Consider the following 18,387-nt stretch of genomic DNA (forward strand, 5'->3'; position numbering starts at 1 on the left):
TGGGTGTTGATGAGGAGATGAGGGAAAATAAGGGTTATGAACATGCATAGTTTTATGTATCCATCAACAACCTAAAAGAAACCTCCCTTCAAGTAAGCTTGTATACGACTCTTTCCGTTCATGAGATGGAATTCCTTCCTTGATGTCTTATTCATTGGCCATTGCATCACAAGTCACGATTTTTTTTTCATTCTCTTTTTACATTTAGACAATTTACAGTATAGTAATTTCTAAGACATTCCCAGCTATTCTGATTATGTTTATAAGTCTAAACTTATAGTACGACTAGTCTTAGCATCACATCATCAAAAGAAGGAAAAGAAAAAACAATTACGGCTTTTCTCTTTTTTTTGTTTCCTTTCTCTCTTTCTGTTTTTTTCTTTTTCGATCTTTTGCTTCTTTAATATTGTTGTTTTCTGCCAAATTTTGAATCATCACGAAGAAAAGACAATTGATCAACGATCATCAATATTCAAAACCACCTACAAACACATTGTCAACTTGTAGATAACTATCGAAACTTCCTGACAGTTAGTCACTCAATCAAGTCAACGCATTTCCATCAATCAATCAAAACCTCCGATTATTGACCTGATTCAATTCATTGATCATTACATTACCTTTTATTGAGGAAAGGTCAACATCGCTATCACCACAGTAAGCTCATATCTCTTCATTTCATTGTCATCATGGGATTCATATGATTGGGTACAGCAGATCAGGATGTAATCGGCTTTTTCCTTCTACTTCTCATATCTTGTTTCGCGTTCGTGAATAACATTTATTACTTGGGCGATATCGAAACTGACTTTCATTTCTTCAAACCCGAATTTAGCATACGACATATTTCCACTTCTTACATATCTGAATTAGAACCAGATTATTCCTATCCTAGTGATCTTCATCCGAGACAACGTTTCATCTCGATCCGCGCCATCACTTTTAGAAAAAGAACAAGGAAGTTGGATCGCAGGATTGGAAATCACAGCGAGCGATCTCAACTACCAATTATTCCCACCTCACACCTGACACAACAACATATCAATATTCTTCCACTTGTGCAACGACGTTCACAACAAATCACACATTTGAGATTTTAGAGGATATCGACTGAGATCATCCCTTTATCGATTATTGTACAACATAGAAAGAACGATCTAAAACATGACCTCAAAATATCAACCTCAGATACGTTAGGAACAAAAACAACATTTACTGTCTTTCTTTTTTCTTTTTTGGTCAATCGGTCACATTACAAGATGTCAACAGCCATTACACAATGGATAGAACCTACAGCTATAGCTGCAGCCTTGGCATCAGTTTCTTCAACACCACATATAACATCTACACAAGATAGAAGTAATGCCATTTTAGTAGTTACTATAATCATGACTGTCTTAGCAACTATTTTTGTAGCAATGAGAATGATTTCAAAAGCTTGGGTAGTAAGGAAAGTTATGTGGGATGACTATATTACATTACTTGCTTGGGTAAGCACCAGTCTCCGCAATCGGAGCTTCCGTAACCTTTCAAACACCCTTTCCGTGCAGACATGCCAATTAAAAGAATCATCTTGAAACTTATACTAATTCTCAATTGTCACTGGCGTAGGTTTTCTTTGTGGCTTTGGCAACAGCCGTTATGGTAGGAGCACGTTCTGGGCTGGGTAAAGTGGGTTTAGGTGAGTATCATGTGGTCAATGTATTGCAGGGGGGTCAAAAGAGTCTCAACTAAGGTTTTTCCTCCTCCAGAGATACAGCCGCATTGGGTGGGACCGCTGCGGCGAGCTACATATGTCTTCACAGTTTTCTATAATCCGGCAACGATGACAATCAAATTAGCAATTCTTCTACTCTACCGACGAATGTCAGAAGTTCAACCCTGGTTTAGGTACGGCACATACGCTACTATGTTAATCGTTTCATTAGCTGGTACGGTCTGCACTTTCATTGCAATATTCCAATGTCGACCTGTACATGCAGCTTGGACAACGAGTCAAGATGGAGAACATGGACAATGTGTAGACGTTATAGCGTTATTCCTTTCTTCAGCACCTGTCAACATCTTGACAGATCTATCAATTTTACTGTTACCTTTACCGATCTTAACAAGTCTCAGAATGGAGATGAGACAAAAAGTAGCATTGATAGCAACATTTTGCGTGGGAGGATTTGTCACAGTAGTTGATGTTGTCAGAATAGCATATTTACAACAAGCGTTAAAAGCTGAAAGAATTTATGGTGATTCTGGTCAATTAAGTGCAAGTACACAATTTGGTGATTTTGAATTTAACATTAGTATCTCTTTAATGTGGTCTTTTATTGAGATTTCTGTGGGATTAATGTGTTCTTGTACCTTAGTCTTGAAACCTTTAATTCTTAGAATCATGCCAGCTATACTTAGAAAAGCAAGATCTGGTTTCACTCAACAAGAAACTCACGCTTTAAATACAGTTTCGAATTCGCCAGAATTAGATAAATCACCTCAAAAAGCTTCACCACCACAACAACAACAGGCAAATAGAGAAGAAATCGATTTACCTGTCATACGAAGTCAAGGTGGTGGCGATATACAAGTAGTAGAATCAGTGGAAAATACTGGCAACGAGAATGAACCTAGAGAATCTGAAGAAGGTGAAACTTTTGATTTCTTGGCGATATTAAAAGAAGATCCACCACATTTACAAAACAAAGGTTATTTAGCATCAAAAGATACATATTTAAGTCCACATATGAAACAAAAACAATCCACATCTGATAATGGTTTATTATTATCTTCAAGAGAAAAAGCCAAAAAATCTTCAAACTTGAACCGATCAGCGTCAATGAATAATGGTGCTAATACTAAAACATCATATTTCCATAAATTACGTCAACGTCGAAATTCGTCAAGCACCAAAAAATCAGCAGCTTTTGTACATCACAGTCAGGGTCCAACGGCCAAATTCTTTGATTTCGTTAACATGTCAGGTAATAAACCTTTAACTGAACTAGGTGCAAGAGAAGCTCTGGGCCCAATTTTGTTCGGTAGGTTATATATAAAGTCTTGATTGAGATCAGCGAAAACCTACTAAACCTTTTTTCCATTATCTTACATAGTCAGTATCCTTTTCTTTTTATGGGGTTTCTCATATGGTCTCATTGGAAATTTGAATGGTCAAATCGAGGGATTATTAGGGTTTCAACCTCATGAAAGTTTAGGTCTACAGAGTGCTTATTGGGCTGCGTATCTTTGTGGACCTGTCGGTGTTGGATATTGGACGATTACAAGAAAAGGTTTCAAGGTTACTTTCGTGGCGGGTTTAACTATATACTCGATCGGTGCAATGGCATTTTGGCCTTCAGCAGTTCTTACAAGTTATCCAGGATTCGTTATCAGTAATTTCTTGGCAGCTTTAGGTCTTTCAACACTTGAAACTGCAGCCAATCCATTTATCGCTTTAGCTGGACCTGGAGAATTGTCAGAATCAAGATTACTATTCTCTCAAGCCATTCAAGCTATAGGTTCATTGGCATCCGGATTGTTATCGCAGAAAGTACTATTCACCAATGTTGATCAAATGCGTTTGTTCAAAGTTCAATGGGTATATCTAGCTGTATCAATCTTTGTTTTAATTCTTGCGGCTATATTTTATTATGTTCCTCTTAGTGAAGCTACCGATGAAGATTTAGAAATTAAAGCCAATAGAAGATTCGAACATGCTGGGATTCAGGCTGCTTCCAAAACATTCGGTTTACCTACAAGATGGCTTCTTATGGTTAGTGGTGTATTTGTCATCTCTAATTATGTTAGTTCGCAAGAATGTATAAGTTTCGCTTGGAATACATTCACTGAAATAATCAAACCTGGTTCAAATCCACAAAATATGAAAACAATTGGTCAAGGATTGTTCTTCTCTTCAAGAGTATTAGCTTCTTTTGCATGTTATATTGGAGTACCACCAAGATTCATTTTAGGTTTCTGTATGTTTGGTGCGTTTTTAACTGCATTACTACCAATGGTTTTACCTTTAGGTAATGGTAATTTAGGTACTTTGATATTACACATGTTTTTTGAAGGACCTATATTCCCATTGATTTTCGCCATAACACTAAGAGGTCAAGGTAAACATACGAAGTTGACTGGAACTGCTTTAGTTGCATCTATTTCTGGTGCATCAATCTTCCCTGTAATTGAATATAAAGCAGAAATGTTACATCGTACCAATACGAATAAACAATTATTGGTTTTAACAATAGTTTGTTCTTTATATGGTATATCATTCTTTTTCCCATTGTTGACAAGTTTCGATAAAACTTTAAGAAGATGGATTGATCCGAAATGGTCAATCAAACAAAAAGGTGATAAAATTGCACCTGATCATGGTGAAGATCCACATAAAATCCACTATACAAGACAAACTAGAGAAGATTTAGGTATTCAAAGTAATCCTAACATTACTGTTAGTAATAATAATATAGGTACGACAACACAAAATAGTAATATGGTTGGATTAGGTTTAAATTTGAATGGAGCAGATTTAAATCCAGTTTTAAGTTTTAATAGTATAAGGAATTTAAGAGATTTCGATCCTGATATCCAGGACCTAAGTAGAAATATCATTGAAAGAGATAGACAGAGATCGGGGGTATAAACATAAAAGTATAAAAGTATATCGAAAAGGGGACATTCCTGTTCTTCAAAGTACATAAATTCGAATAGACCATACGTACATGTTCATGTCTATTTTAATCAGTAAAATTGTTGTATGTATTATCAGTATCATGATATTATGACTTGCATTATATACATGATAAGCCTCGAAGGAGGATTTCCAATATCAAGTCATTACGTAACTTGGGATGTTTGTTGTTTCATGTTACTTATTTGACGCGTTCAACCTTGTTTCTTGTTGTTATGTCGTTATTATTATTAACTTTTCTCTTCTTCTTCATCTATTGTTACAGCTATAACTCACTTGACAAACTACCCTTCAGCATCCTGGAGTAACAAGAACACAGAAGAATGTTACTCTGATACATTCTCGTGATCCTCAAGGTAGCTTAGGATAGGTTTACGATAATACAACGAATAAGGACATTCGCACAGACAATATTATTATTAACAACGATCTTTTCCGTCCTGTCTGCCCTACACGATACGACTTTTTCATATTATCCTTCAAATCTTATCAACTCTTCGCCTTCAAACATTCCATAACAAACTCACCATGTCACCCATTCCTCCCCCTGCTGGCGCTTTTGTCCCTTCTGATGATTGGACTGAAGATCCCTCCTTTGACTTATCCCCATCCGCCCATCACCTCGCGTTACCAGCTTCTCCATCATCCTCATCAACTGCATCGTCGACGTCTCATCGATCTCACTCATCAATAAGTAATACAAGACAACATACACAATCACCACTTCGACAATTATATACAGGTTTAGGTAAAGGCACAATCAAGTTAAAGAAACGGGAGGATATTGAAGAACTTTTGGGTTTCGATAACGATGATGATGATTTTGATTTACCAGAAGGTGATCTACCTTTACAATCTAAAGTACCGATTCATCACCACTCAAATAGACCAAGATCATCAACATCATCATCTACATCTTCTTCTATCACTAGAACAATAATTGGAAACGGATCAACTGGTATAGGAACAATAACTAAACTTGGTTCAACACCCAAACCACCTATAATGCAAGGAACAGTTAAAGCTCGTGCATTGGCTTTAGAAAAATCTTGGGAAGCCGATGTTGATTTTGATGATATCCCAACAACAAACAATATGCCTACAACAAAATCTGAACCGCAAATTTTGAAATTGAACAAATATATTGATAAGAGTAGTAGTATAAAAAGATTAACACTATCGCCACCTACTAGAAAAGGTTTTATTATGCCTTCAGCTGATGCATTAGATGATTTAGGCTTTGATTTAGATCAAGATGAAGAAGATCAAGCTACTTTAAAAGCTGGTGCAACTATAAAAGCAATGCTACCACCACCAAGACAAAGGAATCCATCAACTATAAAATCATCTTCATCATCTTCCAAATTGAATAATATTCCACCACCTAAACGACCTTCTACACCGCCAAATCAAGATCAAGATAACATTGAATTAGAATCAGACTTCGCATTGCCTCTGAATCTCACAAACCTTACTCTAGCTACTCAAGCACCTAGAGAATCACGTAGAAAAAGTAATAAACCTAGATCATCAAATGCGTCAACAGCTACCAATACAGAATCATGGGATTCACCCAATAGTAACCATAAGAAAAGTTGGGGATGGGGTTCAGAAGATTCACCTGGTGGAAGTAGTAATTTACACAAAAGAAGATCGGAAACTTCAGCTACAAGTATATCAGATGCTTTACCTGAAACTCCAAATGATTCTGATAGGAATAGCAAATTCAAAAAGCAAATACTTATTGAACCTGATCAGAACGATTTAGATTTAGAAGAAGATGATATGGAGAATGGGCTGGTTTTACCTTCACCTACATTCTTTTCAAATCAAAGATCGAAAGAATTAAATTCTATCTTGGATAAAAAGAGAAAACCTCAATTTGCACCTTTACCTAATCAACAAAATCAATTGAATAATGTTAGAGGTGCAACCATAGATGATAGTTTCAAACAGAGTGGAAAACATCGAGATGATTCTTTCGAAGATGGTTTAGTACTTGATGAACCTGGAGTTGAATTAAGTAAACATCGATTGAAGGAAAAGAAACGTGCAAGAGATAAATTCCCTTCTTCATCTACATCTACAATTAAATCACGTGGGAATGGAAGCAGCAATCTGATTTCTGGAACAACTAAAAGTGTAGCCAAAGAAAGGGAAAAAGCATGGGATAAACAACGTGAACAAGGTCGTGGTAGAATAACTCCTTTACCAACTACCACTACTGCTGCAAATAATCAAGGCGTAAGAGAGAGAACGCAATCATCATTAGGTTTGTCGTCTTTCAGAAGTAATTCAGCTTCTGCTACAACATCACACCTAAAAGAAGATAACAAACGTGTTGATTCACCTACGTTAACAGGAAGAGAAAAAGAATCAATGAGATCAAGATCAGGTCACTTGCATACAATGTTACCACCTCCTATCCCTTCTTCTTCATCTTCACATGCTTCTTCATCTACATTGACTGCCGGTAATCAGGTTCAAGCACCTATATCCACACCTTCTTCGAGATTAAGACACCAAAAATCACATTTCCATTTAGGAGGTAGTGGTAGTATAACACAACAATCACCTAGTCTGAACAGGAAACAATCTTTAGCTTCTCTCCAGGATGCTCTAGCAGATCGATCTTCTTCAATGACTCCTTCTACAGATAATGTTTCCACACCAAGATATCATAATTCAACATCAAGATTAACGATGCCTACTTCAAGTTCAAAAGCTAAAACCAGACCACCGATACATTCAATCTTCCCCACTCATACGCCTCAATCATCAGCAAGTTCCGCTTCCTTCACCAATCCATCATCATCGTCCAAGTATAGTTATAATGCACATGAAGGTGTTAAGAGGATGGTTGATATGCCAAGAAGAAATAAAAATTGGGGTGATGGTAGTGAATTGGACGGTATTGATGATTTATCAATTGATGATGATCAACATAAATCTACGATAAAAGGTAATTCAATGGGTAGTATAGGTTTAGGTAAATCTGGTAGAAGGGGTAAGTTTGTTCTTTACAGCCTTGTATCGGTCTTTGCTAATAAAATGTATCAGTTCCATCAGGCCATGAACCATCTCAACCGCAACGTGGAACACCGACTCCTAAACCTGTACCAATCGAAGAGAAGCGAAAGAAGTCAGGTACTATCACGACGAACGCTAAAAGGAAGAATAGGAAACCTGCTTTGATCAAACATTTCGGTGTTGCTGATAAGAAGAAAGGTAAGCATATGCATGACTGTCCATGATACATCAAGCTAATTTAGCAATTCGTTTTCACAGTGGTTGGTGAGATGACTTGGAACCCTACTACTCTTCGATGGGAAGGTAATGAATCGATACTGAGAGATTTCGATACTATCTCTGTATCAGCTCGACCTGCACTCATTACGCATTATACCGGATCATCAGTCGGAGTAGGTGGATTATCATCACCTGTTGGTAATGCACCTACTGCACCTAGAATAGTAGGAGATATGCAATTCGATCCAGTCAATATGAAATGGGTTAGTATATTATCACCTGAAGATGATGAACCTGATCCATTTGAAGGTATGGCAGACGATGAAGATGATGAATTTGGTTTAGGTTCTGGATGTACCATAACAAGATCATCAGGACGTAGATTAGTGAATATAGGTGATAAGTTTAGTAAAATTCAAGGAACTTTCAGTATAGGTGGAGCAAGTTCAGATTGGACATCAAGATTAGTTTCTGAATCTTCAATAATATCAAATATAACTGCGAATACAAATACGACGACTAATACAACTAAATCGTCAAATTTCCCTTCTTCATCATCGTTCGAGGATAAACTGCAGATGCAGAACAATTTGATTTCAGAAGAATTATGGAAAGAATGTAAACAAGCTGAAGAAAGACATAAAAAAGAATTAAAAGGTTGGATATTAAGACAAACTTCAAATTCATTTGAATTAAGAGAAAGAGAAAGAAAGGAAGAAAAGCGATTATGGGAGATTAGAAATTTAGCTATGAAAAGTTGATCTTCATTGTGTGTATAGTTATTCGTATAGCTCAAAAGTACCTTGTCTAATTAGAGGTGGAAATGGGGAAAAAGTTGATTTAGTATAATCTATAATAGCATGATAGTTTTCATGCATCTCCATTGATCATTTGGGTTATGATGACATTGGCGAATTACAGAGTTGATACAAGCCTCACATAGTCTGTCCTTTTAGATACTCCTCCTGAACAACGCGACTAACTCCATTTTTTATAACTGAATTGGTTATTGATCGTCTTCAGGTAATCTAATAAATTCACCGATTTGTATTTTCTCTTTATCCCAGACATTATCTGTATAATATATATCTGATTTTATTCTATCTTCCATTTCTATTATTGATTGATACCTCATAAACATTATTGATCCATTCATGGCTTGTACTCCGGAAGGTAGATCTGGAACTTCGTGTAGAGAGGAATTCGACGGTGGGACGGTACCTCTTCCAAAGTCTGATAAGTTGAAAATGAACCTGGGTCAGTTTACCATTCATATGCAAGATTCAAATATTTCTGAACGAGTATGAATTCTGAGAGGGAAAGTATAGTCGGAGTAATGAAATGACAAGCAAGACCGTGATCGTAGGCAGATAGACAAACCGAGGATACCGTAGTGTAGCTAGAAGGAGATCCATAAACAGAAGGCTGCAACGTTTCCTCACTCACATAATATACCATTCTTTTTATCTTCTTGAGCTCTTTCCCAATGTTTACTTCTAACTTTTAATCTTTGTTGAAGAGTTTGAGCTGGATCAGTTGAATAATCAGGACAGATTGCATAAAATAATTTCAGTTTCATTGTTTTGGATGTTGTTGATAAAGTACGAGTTGATAGCATCTTTCCTTGAGATACTAAATGTTGGAAATTTTCACCGGACCGAAATATATACCTTGTAAATTCTTTGTCACTTGGTGTTACGTTGACTGTGATTGCTAAGTGATTGTGGTAATTATGATTCAGTCAGTAGTGATACAACGTATCGACATGAATGAGGAAAAAGAGCGTGAAGGTTATCAATGTCAGCAATAACGAGTTGATGATTGCCCGGTAATCGAATGGCCGAACAAGTACAGTCGTCTTTGGTGAATTCATAATCATCATGAAAATCAAGGTGGAGACGAGGTACAACTATAAAAGTACAAAGGCTTTTGCATTTACTCTCTCAGCTTATATCTCTTGTCTTCGTGGATGTGGATTCGAAATGGAAAAAGGAAAACCCGACCGCAGACGTCGAAAATGCAAAAATGACTCTGTCTATACGCTCTACCGTGGTACTGTTTGGTCGAAACCATATGATGTGTTCAAAGCTGAACATTATGATTGCACCAAGAAACAAGTACAAGGTCTTGATGTAGGGTCCATCTATAGATAATGGTGTTCTGAAGGAGCTGTTGTCAGTCAAAATAGCTACACTCACCAACACTCGGACGTAATTTTACCAGCTTAAGCCGAATAAGCATTTGAACTGAATATATCAGTGCAACGTTGAGAGTTGAAATTGAAGTAAACGTCGATTACAGCTTGATCGCCATCACTGCCATATGCGTAGATACCGCGCATCGTACCGAATGGTAAATTACCTGTTCACACTGTTGTTTCTGGACCCCACTGTGCATAAGTATCGTATAGAAATTACGTCTTCAAGTTATGTTCGAAGGTCGAGAACTAGTGTCTTTCATTAATTAGTTTTCCATACACATTTTTGGTCATCCAATTTGATATCATCCATCATTCTATATGTAACATAAACCATTCCTCTCGGAGCACCTTTTATACCATATTTCTCTTTCATTTCTTTTAACGTTATAGGTTTTGGTAATTTATAACAGCTGGTTATTTTGTAAGCATAATCATAACCTAACCAATCTTTATCTTTACCATCATTCTCATTATATTCCTTATTACCTATACCAATTTCATCATCTAATGTTCCATCTGTGATTCTATTGTGTGCAGGTAAAGTACCGCAGATATAAGTTATTGCTGATATAGGTGAAGTTTCATAAAACCATATTCTTTGGACTGTCGATGGATATAATCGTTTTCGAAATTCATGTGTTTTGATTTGTGAAACGATTTGTTGCATGTAATCTTCCGAAGGGCTGTAAAGGCTAAGATTTTCAGCAATGGGACAAATAATCTGGTTCGTGTGCGCTATGATAATTTTCAAACACTCACGTACGTGCCATTGATAAGATTATATCTGTCTTGGGATTTTCCGTTTCTACTTCCATGGTAGCAGATAGACAAGTCTACTAGTCAACGCTAATAAGAATGTTAGTGAAAGATGATCCAGTGTTTGCGATGATATTGCAAGATGTAAACAAGGAGTGAGAAGTTGATCGACAAAGCACTTCCAATTGCTGTTTCCTCATCCCTTGACAACAAAGTAAACAAGTGAGTAGCAATACTGGTCAAAGCGGTAAACCTTATTTTTGAATATTGTAACAAAAAAACAATGTTAGCAAAACATATTATCAATACAGATGTGAGCACACAATTGTGCATGATGCCATGATCAACAGGGGTAAGCAACTCCTCGCGATGGTAATCTAATAGATCTACTACGATATCTGAGAACAATGCATGTTCTGGCCTTGTGTGCTTTCCTTTAGGCTAATGCATCTTTTGAATGACTACTAATTTATATATCCCTACCCTTATTCGTGATACCGTCTTCATAGTAATGCCGAGAACATATATATTGCTATATATATATATGTATTCCATCTATATTTCTAGATCTCTTCAACTGTAGAACCTCTTTCATCAACTTCTAATAAACTCCAATCAACTTCAATACCATTTTGACCGAAAATCCTTTCGATTTCACCTGCTATGGAATCGAAATTATGTGTAGCTAAAGCTAATATAGTTGGACCTGCACCAGATAAACAGATACCTAATAAACCTGGATGTGATGTTGGTGTGAAATTTGCTAATATCTCTGGTAAACCGGGAATCTAGTTATTGAAAAATACTAATTTAGCGATGATCTCAACTATAGAGAATTGTACGAATATATATATAAGTGGAACTCACAAGACTCGCTCGATAAGGTTGATGTATTTTATCAGCCATAGCATCGAAAATCAACTCTGGATCAGGTGGTGATCTACCTAAAGCAGTAGTGAGGACTGCAAGTCGTTGAAGGTTGAAAATCTGTGATGAACAGGATAAAGAAGCGTTAGTAACTTGTATTTCGCATATCATTTGACTACATAGGGATTGCAAAAGCAGTGATTGAGATATGTGTAAAGTGGTATCAATGGGAAATATTGCGAATAAAAAGAAACACAAGAATCAAGCTCACCAAATCCTTCTTAACGTATGAATCAGGTAAAACACCTCTAGCTTTTGCTGTAGGTAATTCGAATCTTGGAGAAACAGCTATAGCTTTAATTTCTTTTGCCCAATTGAATCTGATAAAATGACCAATACCTTTTGGAGGTAAAGGAGGATTTTTACCCCATTGTGGACCTGCATCAGGTGGGAATTCAGGTAAAACTTCTGATAAAGGAATTGAAGCTGCTAAAGTATCTTTTGAATCTAATTCTCTTAAATATGAACCTATAAATCCACCCATTAAAGCTGCAGTTACATTATCAGGATGTCTTTCAACCATTAAAGCAAAATCTAATAATCTACCTTTATCTAATTTCAAATTACCTAATAAATCTCCTAGTAATACACCTGCTATTACAGCTGCTCCAGATGATCCTAATCCTCTACCAAAAGGTATTTCATTATGTGCTTCTATGAGAACACCAGATGGAAATGTTGATATACCATGTGAACGTAATACGTATAATGCGACTCTAGTTAACAGATTTTTGTATGGTGATAAAGGTACATTATCAGAATCTAATCCAGTATATATGATTTTTGGTAATGTTGCTTCTTCGGATGATGTGGGTTGTTCTGTAGGAATTGTAACTTTTAATGAAAGTGATTTGGATAATGCTATACCACATACGTCGAAACCTGGCCCAATGTTGGCTGACGTACAAGGTACATTGATTCTGTATGTTTTTGAAGGGACGGAGGAGGACATGGCGATTAGAGGGGATAGATGAAGAGGGAGTGAGCGTGATTAGGTGAACTCCTTGTTGAGGTTATTGAAAAGGATAGAATTTATGTATAACTCCTAACTTTTTGGATATTCCTACTTGTACGGTTAGAGAGGATATGGAAAAGGAAAAGGATCAACCGACGCCTAGCTTGAATCTGTGAGAGACATGTGTATGCCACGTGTACTGTGTATGGTTATATTATCCTTTTCGTGTATTTATATCACTTTATCCCATATAACTTCATACCTGCTAATTTGATATTTGATCCCGTCCTTGTCCCCTTTCCTCTTCAACATTGCATTCGTTCTTTCTTCTTCAAAACGTCAATAAGAAAGATATTCAAGCATTCAATATTGTATCGTCTTCATTTCATAACGGCAATCATTTCTTATCACGAAAGGAAAAACTTATAGCTTAGCGGGCATTATCGAAGGAAAAGGAAAATAGATTGAGTCAAAATGTCAGGTCGAAAAGTAATGGTACAAGTAAGTAACAATCAATATGTATATATATTTATATATATCCCTTGTTTCCTTTTGTCTTCGCGATGGTCTCCGAATCATGACTTACCTGAAAGTTAATATCATTCTATTGATTGTAGCCCATCAACATCATCTTTTCTCACTTACAGAAAGTGAGTTAAGCCTAGGTTAGTCAAGAGTAGTCCAGGATAGCTCATATTGCAATTTGTTTAGCACACACGAACAACAATTTGGTTATATGATAACACCAGTTTCAGAATTGAGGCTTATATTGTTGTAAGTGATCTATCCACTCTTCTCAAGGTTATCAATACAAATTCGCGATGCTGCTCACTGTAAGCTGATATGGTTTTATGGTTTTTAGGGTTTCGATGAATTTATGAATCTCGTATGTTCCATATCTTATTTCAGCTAACCTTTTCAATCGGACTTTCTCAATAGAAACAATTTAGCTGATACATCAACGACATACACTAGGTACTCGATGATGCCGAAGAAGTTTACGATTGTGGTGCTAAACCAGGTAAAGAAGTTCCACCACGTAGGGAATTAGGTGAGTTCTCATGTTTTGCGTTTTCTGAACTGCTTAGAAGGAAAGATGAGATTAGCTGGAAAAGGTTTTTGCACTCACATCGGTTGTGGAAAGACGAATTATTGGTGTTATTCATATAGAACAGAACAATCAGCTAACTGTTTACAATCAATGACATATATACAGGACGAATTCTATTAAAAGGAGATAATATAACATTATTACAACCTACTCAAGGATAATTTCTCTTTGTTCAAAAACTCCAGCTATGAATTCAAATCCCCTTCATTCACCTTCTTTCCTCATCTTTCTTTTTTCCCCAAACAGGATGATTCCCTCAAAATTATCCCCGTCATGCAGAAAATACTAAAACGATATTTCCTATAAATGTGGTTAGATAGCTTAGATCACAATAAAAAAAGTGGAATGGATCATTGAAAATCTCTCTTAAAACAGTGATATGATAGATAAATCATAAAATCGATAATAAACCAATATATGTATAATATATATAGACAAAATTGCCTATCTGAATCAATCACACATTGTGTCAGTGAAGTAGGTACCAACAATGGTATCACTAACGGATGACCTAACGATTATAAGCGGATTCTGTACGCTTCAAGCTGTTATAGATGAGAAGACTGGAAAGTCATTCCCTGTCTTACATTGAATGTTCATCCTACGGGCTAGACTTGACAAACTGATTTCATCATAACGATTTTACGTTCTTACAAGCAAGCTATCCTTGACTGATCAATGCAAATTCTTAGAACTTAGTATGAAAGCGGATATGACACGAAAGGTACCTCATATTTGTTTCTGTGTCCAAATTACTGGCATGCAGAAGTACAAGAATCATCGAATATCATTTTGTTGCTGTTACATGATACATGCAGAAAACATAACCCATCTATTGTGTTTCAAATATAAAAATCGTTTATAAAGTAATGTGAATATATATAAAGTTACCCTTTTTTAGCAAGAGTAGATAAGAATATAAGAGAAGTGCGAAAATAAATCTAAATAGATTGTTCAACATGATAACTGACTACCATCTATAAACAGTTGTCCATTCTTCCACAAGTCAACCTGTTCAATCAATATCTATACCCTTGTCCAAGATGACCATCCCAACTTATTCTTCTTCTTCTTTCATTTTCAGCATCTATCTTATCTCGTTCGACCTTTATCTGTCAAGCTTGACTACCATCAATTTCCATACCTAAGAAATGAACTGGTGAATTACCTCTTGATAAACTTGGTAATCGGATTGAATCTGAATGAATTGATGACATTGAATTATGATTACTTGCCGAAGACATTGGAGCTAATTTATGTGGTGGAGAGTACGATTGAGCTAAAGATTGTGCGATTTTTGGTTCCTTTGTATTTGGTGAATTTGATGCTGAAATTGGTGTCATACCAAAAGCAGCTCTTACACCATGTATGATATGTGGTTGAACAGGTGCATGTGAACTATGGACAGGTGATGAAGCTCTTGAAGTTGATGGAGAATGTTGTGCTGAAGTGGGTTGAGAAGAGATTGAATAACTAACTGACGGTACGGAAGAAGTGAAAGAACTTGATGAAGGGGGAGGTAACATTCTATCCGTAGGTGGAGGTAAAATAGATGGAGCATTTAATATGTCTTGAACGCTTTGTCTTTGTTGTCCTTGACCATGTGGATGAGAATGTGAATGTGATTGTCTACCACCATCACTACTTAAAGTTCTATGTAATTTAGGTGGTGACATTCGATGATGTTTATTGTTGTTACCCATTTGAGGTGGGAAATGTGGTGAATTGGGTGTAGAATAATGTAATGAATGACCGGTATAAGGATGCGATCGGTTTTTGGCATCACGAGCTGAATGTGACGTATGACCATGTTTACCTGAATTAGCTGAATGCCCTTCGATAGGTGATCCGGGTCGAGAAGGTCCCCTTGAATGAAGTACCGGACTAGTTGCACGGGAAGCAGGTGCAGTAACGGCTTTGCCTTGCCATAGTGACATTTGTCTCATACTTGATAAAACAGGTGAGGTGGCTGGAGTGAACTCAAGATGAGCTTGTGGATGGACTTCATTCATAGGCTGATCATCATCTGAATCGTCACTTGAAGCAGGTGAAGGAGCAGCAGATACGTGGGTAGAAGCTAATCCTCGATGATTATTCATGTCAAGGGTGTAAGGTCGAAGATGTCCTTGGGGCTGGATAGGCATCGCATGAGGTTTATGTATACCATGAGAGTGAGAATGAGACAATGAACCATGGGGTGAATGAGAAATACCTGCTGATCTCTGCCTTTGTAGAGCTTGTAGATGTTGGAATTGTAAAGCAGCAAGTTCTTGAGTCAAAGAAGCTGAGTTGAGGTGATAGTTGGCAGTCCCCGGCACGTTAAATTTCGTCAAATCTTCAGAGGAGTTGTGAGTTGACCGATCTTTAGGTGTATTTGAGCTACTTGAATGATGACTATCTCCTCCGCCACCGCCAGAACCATGACCTGCACCGCCGGTTCCACCTGCACCATGTGAATTACCATTATGAGGCACTGTAAGACAATTAGGACAAGCTTGAGTTTGTTTTGCTACCTTGAGTCGTTTTCTATATGATTTGTGGCATTCTTCATGACAACATGAAGGTGGAACAAGGTATGTTGGATCAGCTAATGTACCAGCAGGAACAGCAGGTTGATTGCCATTAGCGGGTTGAGCAGCTGAAACAGGATAAACGAGTGTTCCACCGCCAGGAGCTGCTACACCTGCTAGCGATAATCTTTCTCGTTCATTCGAAAATCCATATGGTGCAGTAGGCGCTGATCCTGGTGTACCGACAGGCGAATTACCATTAGATTTTCTAGCGCCAGCGATTTGTCGATGTCTAAGTTCCCATTCTGCTCTTCTAAATGCTTCATGTCTTTCTAATTCAATCAATTGATCTGAAGCTGCTGCGGCTAAAGCTGAAATATCACTAATTCCACCACTAGTTGCACCCATTTGAAGTGAATGAAGGTTGTAAGGGTATCCATGTCTTTCAAGATCCATATTGTAGGAGGGACCAAGGTGGGGAAGGTGATGTCCACGGTGATCATCGTGATCGTGCTATCGATAAATCTACTATTTAGCGAGATTGATCGAATTGGTTTAGAGATCACTTACATCTTCCTCGTATTTAGCTTTCCCTTTGTGCGATCCATTCTCATGAGCAGGTGGTAGATGGATACGAGCATGTCGAGTCAATTCATCTGATCGAGAGAATCGCTTATCACATCCTGGATGTGTACATGCGTGTGGTTTCTCTCCGGTGTGAGTACGAATATGTCGTGTCTGTCGAGGGGTTACATCAGCATTATGTTTCGATCCACTAGCGACACCGAGTAGAGCCCACTTCGCCTGTACTATTACGAGGATGATGAGAAACGACTACTCACTTGATGTTCTAATCTATAGAAAGCTCTATCACATAAAGGACATTTGTAGGGTCTAGGGATTTTACTCTTGTCCATATTTAGTGCTGCCTCTGTTAAGGCTTTTACGGTCGGATCATTTGGATCTAATCTACCAGTGATAGGATCTGGAACGGGTGTAGGTAGACCAAGAGGATTGGATGATGTGACATTGGAATTGCCTTGTTCTGCTTGCGCCATGGTAGATGGGAGTCCGTCTGGCATGTTGGCGATAGAACTATTTGGCAATTGAAGAAAGTACTAGGTGAATATGATGAGGCTATAAGCCGTCGAGATAATGATGGTTGTGCCCAGTGGTGCTGAGCTGTTGTTGATGAAGTTGAAAGGGTAGATCGAAGGTGAATGTCGATGATTTGAGATTGTAATGAATTGGATGAAACGCGTAGTCAATAGCTAAGCAAGGCTGAATATAATGGTTTGGTATACTACTATGTGAGGCAATGATGGTCAAGTTAGCTATACCATAACGACAATGATGATGATGAGACAGTGTAAAGGTGTAGGGAAGACAGATCAAAGGATGTATTGATACAACATACAGAATAGAATTGAGGGGCAAATGCGGGGAGTACGAATGTACACTAAAAGAAACTAGAGCAAAAACCGAAAGATAAGGTAAAAATCTAAAAAAAGGAAGGCCTAGAATCACCTTTTATCTGTACTATGCTCGTAATCCTCTTTATCAATATTGTTGATAAGTATATGAATGTGATGAAGACGTTAAAATGAATAAGATATTGATTGTGGGGTAAGTAAAAGAAAGAAAAAGAGAGAAGAAAGATAAGAAAAACAAAAATGATATGAAGAGTAGTGTAAAAAAGGATGAAATTACCAAATGTAGACGTAGAGTAGTGATAACAGCCGTTAAGGGTAAAAAATGACTACTGTATTACTAGTGACAAATTCTGCACGTTCTGACCCGCAACCCGAAAATATAATAAATGGCTTAATCTCCTTTATACAAACTCAATTCATACACCATTTCAATCTTTGTATGAATGCATAACTCACCTATGATATAGGTCCAGTTGATCTATACTATGCTTCTCTTCTTGATATACTAATAGCTAACAAATCGAGATAATTGTCGATGGTATAGCTACTACTTAAACGATGTTTG

General features: G+C 37.1%; 7 protein-coding genes across 7 annotated transcripts; 3 read left to right on the forward strand and 4 right to left on the reverse strand.

Annotated features, from left to right (window-relative positions):
* Positions 1–1,259: 1,259 nt before the first annotated feature.
* L201_003151 (uncharacterized protein) lies at positions 1,260–4,633 on the forward strand (the record flags this gene model as incomplete). The annotated part of the gene is made up of 4 exons (XM_066218911.1): positions 1,260–1,490; positions 1,612–1,681; positions 1,752–3,026; positions 3,099–4,633. The coding sequence occupies 4 exons, from the start codon at positions 1,260–1,262 to the stop codon at positions 4,631–4,633; spliced, it is 3,111 nt and encodes a 1,036-aa protein (XP_066075008.1).
* A 576-nt stretch (positions 4,634–5,209) lies between these two features.
* L201_003152 (uncharacterized protein) lies at positions 5,210–8,691 on the forward strand (the record flags this gene model as incomplete). The annotated part of the gene is made up of 3 exons (XM_066218912.1): positions 5,210–7,688; positions 7,751–7,909; positions 7,970–8,691. 3 exons carry the CDS (start codon positions 5,210–5,212, stop codon positions 8,689–8,691), a joined length of 3,360 nt encoding a protein of 1,119 aa, XP_066075009.1.
* Positions 8,692–8,936: 245 nt separating this feature from the next.
* L201_003153 (uncharacterized protein) lies at positions 8,937–9,548 on the reverse strand (the record flags this gene model as incomplete). The annotated part of the gene is made up of 2 exons (XM_066218913.1): positions 8,937–9,163; positions 9,377–9,548. 2 exons carry the CDS (start codon positions 9,546–9,548, stop codon positions 8,937–8,939), a joined length of 399 nt encoding a protein of 132 aa, XP_066075010.1.
* An 841-nt stretch (positions 9,549–10,389) lies between these two features.
* On the reverse strand, positions 10,390–10,945 carry L201_003154 (uncharacterized protein; the record flags this gene model as incomplete). The annotated part of the gene is made up of 2 exons (XM_066218914.1): positions 10,390–10,813; positions 10,890–10,945. The coding sequence occupies 2 exons, from the start codon at positions 10,943–10,945 to the stop codon at positions 10,390–10,392; spliced, it is 480 nt and encodes a 159-aa protein (XP_066075011.1).
* Positions 10,946–11,449: 504 nt separating this feature from the next.
* Positions 11,450–12,765, reverse strand: L201_003155 (homoserine kinase; the record flags this gene model as incomplete). Its single annotated transcript, XM_066218915.1, has 3 exons — positions 11,450–11,674; positions 11,754–11,873; positions 12,025–12,765. The coding sequence occupies 3 exons, from the start codon at positions 12,763–12,765 to the stop codon at positions 11,450–11,452; spliced, it is 1,086 nt and encodes a 361-aa protein (XP_066075012.1).
* A 477-nt stretch (positions 12,766–13,242) lies between these two features.
* On the forward strand, positions 13,243–14,040 carry L201_003156 (uncharacterized protein; the record flags this gene model as incomplete). Its single annotated transcript, XM_066218916.1, has 6 exons — positions 13,243–13,269; positions 13,386–13,418; positions 13,480–13,542; positions 13,631–13,654; positions 13,744–13,819; positions 13,985–14,040. 6 exons carry the CDS (start codon positions 13,243–13,245, stop codon positions 14,038–14,040), a joined length of 279 nt encoding a protein of 92 aa, XP_066075013.1.
* A 954-nt stretch (positions 14,041–14,994) lies between these two features.
* Positions 14,995–17,471, reverse strand: L201_003157 (uncharacterized protein; the record flags this gene model as incomplete). The annotated part of the gene is made up of 3 exons (XM_066218917.1): positions 14,995–16,902; positions 16,960–17,127; positions 17,232–17,471. 3 exons carry the CDS (start codon positions 17,469–17,471, stop codon positions 14,995–14,997), a joined length of 2,316 nt encoding a protein of 771 aa, XP_066075014.1.
* Between the last annotated feature and the right edge of the window lie 916 nt (positions 17,472–18,387).

The sequence above is a fragment of the Kwoniella dendrophila genome, chromosome 4, assembly GCF_036810415.1.
Source record: "Kwoniella dendrophila CBS 6074 chromosome 4, complete sequence".
Lineage (NCBI taxonomy): Eukaryota > Fungi > Basidiomycota > Tremellomycetes > Tremellales > Cryptococcaceae > Kwoniella > Kwoniella dendrophila.